Raw genomic sequence first — 6,755 nt, 5'->3', positions numbered from 1 at the left:
CCTTTTGAGTATTCTGATAATACCTACGATTTAGTGAATGATGCTGAATTGAACGTCGGGTTGATTTTAATTTAAACTAAAAAACACCAAGTTTAGAATCGAACGCAACTCAACTTCAACTGTTAGGATGACGAATCAAATTTCAATTTCAGTCTTCTTTATCTCGTTTGCCACTTATTTATTTATACTCATCTGTTATCGTTCTGACAGCGGGTGCCGTGTAGTCAGCCACTGTGGGCTGTCGAAGTCGCAACAACATCCCCCCTTCCGTAAGGCGAGTCTGCTTCCGGAGCCTTACAACCAACCACATTCAGTAGCGCAATCTTCGACGCAGGCCTTGTTATCGGACCCGATGACGTTTGCACCACTGCTCGGCGAACGCGTCCATCAGCACCCTCGATCGTCTTCATGATTCGGCCTCGTAACCATCCGTTCCGAACCGACTCATCGACGATTACCACCAAGTCTCCGGGTTGTAGCGATCTTGATTCTTCGAACCACTTCGTACGTTGAGCAATGACCGGCAGGTATTCTTTGATCCAACGATGCCAAAAGATGTCAGTGAGATGACGAGTGTGTTTATAGTCATCGCGCGTAGCGAGTCTGGGGTCCACTGCTTCTGTCTGCGGCTGCACCACTCCACTGGAGCTCAGAAGAATGAAATGGTTCGGTGTCAGCGCTTCTTGATCCTCCGACTCCAACGAAACAAAGGTTAAGGGTCTGGAGTTAACCACCGATTCCGCTTCGACCATCAGCGTTCCAAATGTCTCCTCGTTCGGGTTCTTCGAAGTGGACATGGCGTAGAACGCTGTCTTTACTGACCTAACTAGTCGCTCCCAGGCTCCGCCCATGTGGGGTGCCGAAGGTGGATTGAACTTCCACTGCGTAGCGGAGTTCGTGAAGATTGTCCCCAGTTTTCGGTTGATGTCCTCGATTTCTCGAACTAGTTCGTTCCGAGCGCCCCAGAAGTTCGTCCCGTTGTCCGAGTATATTTCGATCGGAGATCCTCGTCGACCGATGAAACGCCGCACTGCCATCTGGCAGGAAACCGTTGTAAGCGAGTGTACTACCTCCAGATGAACCGCCCGCACAGTCAAACATGTAAAAAGCGCCACCCATCTCTTCACGGTGCTGCGACCCACTCGAATAAGCATTGGCCCGAAATAATCGAGTCCGACGTAGGAAAACGGGCGACAAAATGATTTGAGTCTCGCCGCAGGAAGAGGACTCATCCGAGGGACGACTGGTTTGGCATTGTAGACTCTACAATGTGCGCATTCCTTCGCTATCCGACGTACGACCGATTTCAGTTGCGATACGTGATATTTCTGTCGCAGCTCGTTGACCACAGTGCTAAAATTACGATGTAAATATTTCTCGTGGTACCACTGTACCAGGAGTTCCGTCAGTCGATGTTTGGGGGGAAGAATGATAGGGTTCCGAGCGTCATATGACACGAAAGCTGCTGCGCTGATCCTCGACTCCATCCTGATGACCCCGTGCTCATCGACGAAAGGTGAAAGCTTTACCAATTTACTGCTGCGATTCAGATTCTTCTTTCCAGCTCGATTCGACTCCAATATGGCCATTTCTTCAGGATACTCCTCCCTCTGCGCTGTCCGATAAATCAACCTCTCAGCCGCAACCAATTCATGTTGTTCAAGAGTATCGATCAGAAGGTCGAGACCTCTAGCTTCTCTGCCAAGATTCCCCACGTAGCGGTATACATAGGCGAATGTGTGAACCAGCCTGCTCCACCTAGAGAAATTCGCCCAATCGATTCGCCAGATCCAGCTGTCAACTTCACGATGCACTGCCACTACTTCTCTCTTCGATACGCGAAGCTCCTCCATCGGTTCTTGACATTTCGTTTTCTGAGCCGGCCAATTCTCTTCGTTCTCATAGAGAAAATCCGGTCCCGTCCACCATCTGCTAGCTGCTGCCAAATCCGGTCCCGCGCCCCACTTCGTTGCATCGTCCGCCACGTTCAGCTTGCTGGGAATCCATCTCCATTCCGACGGGTTCGTTTTCTCGATGATTTCCCCTATGCGACACGATACGAACTGATTGTAACGCCTAAGATCAGAAGTAATCCACGCCAGAACGGTGCGCGAATCGGTCCAAATTACTCGTCGGGTGATTTTCAAAGAGTGGTCGTTGACGATGTTGTCGATTAAGCGACTTCCTATGAGTGCTGCCATCAGCTCCGCCCGTGGTATCGTCAGTGTTTTCAACGGTGTCACTTTCGCTTTCGCCGATATAAGCGCACACTCGACTATCCCATCTACTTCTGCCCGCAAGTATACGGCGCATGCGTAAGCGGATTCGCTGGCGTCTACAAACGCATGTAATTGCAACATTCCAAGATCGCGGGAAGTCCAACTGGGGAAGTATGCACGGGGTATGCGAATCTCGTTCAGTCGCGGGAATAACTCAATCCATTTCTCCCAACGCTTGTGGATATCCTCCGGAATTAGCTCATCCCACGACTTTCCGCTTCTCCAAATGTCCTGGATAAGGATCTTTCCATGGATGGTAAAGTGGGACAGGAGACCTAGGGGATCGTAGATGCTCATGACTATGCGCAAAACCTCTCGTTTTGTGGGCCACACTGGTACACGCCCGAGGCTGGAAGAGAATGTGAATGCATCTTCCGCCCGGACCCAAAACATGCCCAAGATTCTTTCAGTAGAAACGGACTCAGTAGTATCGAAAAACTTCACAGAGGAAGGGTCGGATTCTCCAACAGCTCGCAAAACTTCATCGTTGTTCGAAGACCAAGAATGAATTTCGAACCCTGCTTGGGAATGCACGAATCGGACTTGTAAAGCAGTCTCCGCCGCTTCTTCTGGACTATCAAAGCTCTGGAGGTAGTCGTCCATGTAATGGTGATGAATGATCGATTCTGCTGCTCGTGGGAATCTTTCTTCATGCTCTCGGGCGTTCGCGTTTTTGACGTACTGTGCGGAACACGGAGAGCAAGAAGCACCAAAGGTGGCCACTTTCATCAACAATATCTCAGGCTCCTGTTCGGTATGCGATCTCCAGAGAATCCTTTGCGCGTGGATGTCTTCGTCGCGAATCAGCACTCGATGAAACATCTCGCGGATATCGGCACACACCGCGATCCGCTTTTCTCGGAACCCGTACAACACCTTCGGCAGCGACACCAACAGATCCGGACCTTTCATCAGCATGGTGTTCAAACAAATGCCGTCTACCTTGGCTGCCGCGTCGCAGAAGATTCTCACCTTACCGGGCTTTTTGGGATTGACGACAACGCCCAGTGGCAAATACCACGTCCGCCGAGGATCCGCCGCTTCAATCTCCGCCTTCGTCGCTCTGATCAGGTACCCTTTTTCCTGGTATTCCGCAATCTGCTTCCTGACACTCTCGCCGATTATGGAATCTGCTGCCATGCGTCGCTCTAAGCAAGACAAACGTTTCACCGCCATCGCAAAGTTATCCGGGAATTCAAAGTAATCGTGTTTCCATAGAAGGCCTGTCTCGTAACGTCCAGCTACTCGCTTGGTGGTCTCTATCAGGATTCGGCGCGCTCTTCTGTCTTCGTCGGATTCTGGACTCGGGCACACGGCGATTCCTAAGTTGTCCACGGCAAACGATTGCTTCACTATCTCGTGCAGGCTACTCAACTGGGAAGAACATTCACAAATATGGAAACTGTAGTTGACGAGAGTTTCTCCAGGCTTCGACCAAGATCCATGGATGGACCATCCAAGGCGGGATTTCGTTGCAATCGGAGAATGAGGCTCGCCTTCGCGCTTCCGAAGGGATACCGACAAATGAGCATTGTCGTTTCCAATGAGAATTCGGGGAACAGCATCTTCGTAGTCGCATATCGGTAGACCAGCCAAATGAGGAAAACGGGACGACAATCGACGATATTCGAGTGATTGGACCGGCAAAGAAAGTTTCTCCACCGTCCGGATATTCGTTAGGGGGAAACACCTGGAGCTGCCTTGTCCCGAAACATCCAGCGATACCCATTTCGAATTGGGCTCCTCTCGGGTGACGTCCGCTGTCCAAGACATACACAAAACGTCGCTTTTTCCTTCGAGTCCCAGTTGTTCCGCTATGCCATTCTCCATCAACGTGATAGACGACCCATCGTCCAGGAAAGCATATACGTCGATCGAGCGTCCGCGGCTGTGCAGGGTTACTGGCAGAATCCGGAACAAAGCTTTCGGATTTTCGTTTCGGTGGCTGTTCACACTAGCAGGTACATTCGGCTGATTTTTCTTTGGGTTATGCAGTAGTGGATGATGTTTGTAATCGCAACCCTGCACACCGCACGCTTTCTTCTCCTTGCAGGGACGCCGACCGTGTTGAAAGAGGCAGGTTCTACATAGCGGCAACTCTTTTACGATCCTCCATCGCTCCTCCAAGTCCTTGCGCTTGAAAACTTCGCAATCTCGAACCCTGTGATCGGCTTGTTTACAAACCTTGCAGTTTCTGCTATCTACGGCTTCCGAATTGCGATCTCGTTGCGGTACTGGCGCCTCTTCCGAATATGGTCGCACTTCGGAATGAGCATGAACGAAATTCCGCTCACAGCTCCTTCCAGCTTTAGCGCCTCTCTGATCGGGCTTGACACGCGCGGGCAAGGTGACGTCTGAAGCAGCTTTTACTAGCACCGACATGAACCGGGCAAAGGTTCGCAGGTTGACCTCCACGAACTGATCCTTGAACATGGACCAATCCATTTGCATCTGGGTGGGCAATTTGGCAATTAGCTCGAACAGCAACGTCGGATTATTCAGGTGCGCTTCTTGTTGTCCAGCTTCCAGATGATCGCAAAGATTTCCAACTACTGTGCCGAACGTTATCAGCGTTTCCAATTTGTCCGGCTTTGGAGCGGGAGTATCCTTCACCTTCCTCAGCAACGAAAAAATCATGATTTCCGGCCTTCCGTACATCTGCTTCAGCGTCTCGATGATTAACGGTACGGCAGACGGTATCAGCAGCTTGCTTCGCACCGCATCCAACGCCTCCCCACGTAGACTTCGTTGCAGTCGGGTTAAATTTTCGACGTCCGAATAACCGCAAGCATGTGAGGTGTTATTATAGATCCCGAAAAATAACGGCCAGTCTTCAGGGTTGCCGGAAAATGTCGGTAAATCCTTTCCCATGAGTTGCCGGGCTGCGATTTGTTCCGACGATAGGCCCCTGAACTGCTGCTGCAAATTGGTAGTCGACACTGTTTCATTTCGGTTCACGCACTCCGGGTTTGCACTGTACGCACTGTGATGGTTCACATTCCAGGGTGAAGAGTGATTCACGGGCAGTAGGGGGAATGACGGGGTAGGATAGGTACCACGCTGAGAATTCACGCACTGCTCACTCGGTTGTCCTGACACCACAGCACCAGTGACGGGATTTGATACAGAATTATGATAAACCGAATTAAACTGGTTGACTGGTTCAGAAAACGTAGTTGGCTCCCGAGCTTGCATTTGCTGATTGACGATAAAGGGCAACATTCTACTGGGCAATTGCCCATAGCTTGAGAGCGGAATCGAGGACGGTTGAGGCACTGAACAGAAAGAAGTGCCAATCGCAAAGCCCGAATTTGGAACTGTTGTCTGTGTGGTCGAATAACTTCCCTCACCCGGTAAACTATTATGAATCGAGTTGTGCATCGGTCCTACTTCCGGAAATTTGCTCAAAGATGGTGGAAAACGTTCTGTTATTTCCGGAATCGCGCCCGTGGATACCAAAGGTTTACTAATAGTATCCAAAACAAGAGTATTTGCCGTATTTCGATTCGCTTCAACAGTAGTTTGCAAACCGCGAGGGACTATCACCTGTCGGTCAGGTAAAGAAATATGTGACGTACCTGTATGTGCAGGGAAAGTGGTGGGGGTGGAGCTTGTAGAAGGCTCTATACTAAGTTTCGGAATAGCGGAAACTAGATCACTGGGATTATATCCGACGACGCCAGATCTTGTATCAGTCGTTGCTGCAGACACCGGGGTAGACGCTGTTTCCGGGGCAATAAACACGGTCGTTGTGTCCGTAGTTTTTCCCAGAAGTCGGTCCATTTTCCATCGAAGCGTTCTACTGTTGAGACTTTTATTTGATCTTCTGCTTTGTCGGTCGTCCTCGTCGCCAGCTTCTTCCTCCAACGTTTTAAACTTCTCATCCAGGTATATTTTTTCCAAAGCCAGCTTCTTTCTATTGATTTCCGCCGCCTTCTCGAGTTTCTGCATCTCGAGTAGCCTTTCCTGATCGCGCTGCTCCTGTTCGAGCTCGCGTTCTTGAAGAGCTTTCATTTGCTCCAACTTTTGGAGTTTAAGTTGCGCTCTTCGCTTGCACGAATCCACCGTCGAAATGGAAATGTTATCCTCAATCGGTGGTACCGGCGCTTCCTTCGATTTGATGCACTTGGGGCAGACGAAATCCTTGTCTGCGATGCTGTCACCAACTCCGACGCACGCATAATGCCACCACAGGTCGCAAACGTCGCATTGAACCATGTGACTATCATCTGGCTTGTTGCAAGCGGCTCCGCAGCTGGAAGTCATGGCTCGATGGAGTCAATCTTTTAGTTTGTTGGAACGTATTCGGACTCTTTTCAGCAAAACCAGTTTTTTACAGGATGTAGCTAAAAGCTAAAGTAATTTCTTTTTAATTAACGGAAAATAAACTATAAACTAAGGCTTACATTGAGTGTCCTACTATCTTGCAGCGTTCCAAAAGATCTCGAGTCCTCGCAACTCGCAACTGCCTGCTCG

General features: G+C 50.0%; 1 protein-coding gene across 1 annotated transcript; it reads right to left on the bottom strand.

Annotated features, from left to right (window-relative positions):
* Window positions 1-224: 224 nt before the first annotated feature.
* LOC129737814 (uncharacterized) lies at window positions 225-6,545 on the bottom strand. Its single transcript, XM_055728976.1, has one exon. It carries the CDS (start codon window positions 6,543-6,545, stop codon window positions 225-227), a length of 6,321 nt encoding a protein of 2,106 aa, XP_055584951.1.
* Between the last annotated feature and the right edge of the window lie 210 nt (window positions 6,546-6,755).

The sequence above is a fragment of the Uranotaenia lowii genome, chromosome 1 (genome assembly GCF_029784155.1).
Source record: "Uranotaenia lowii strain MFRU-FL chromosome 1, ASM2978415v1, whole genome shotgun sequence".
Taxonomy (NCBI): Eukaryota; Metazoa; Arthropoda; class Insecta; order Diptera; family Culicidae; genus Uranotaenia; species Uranotaenia lowii.
The sequence above is the reverse complement of the archived record's forward strand: the minus strand, read 5'-3'. Positions and strand labels throughout refer to the sequence as shown.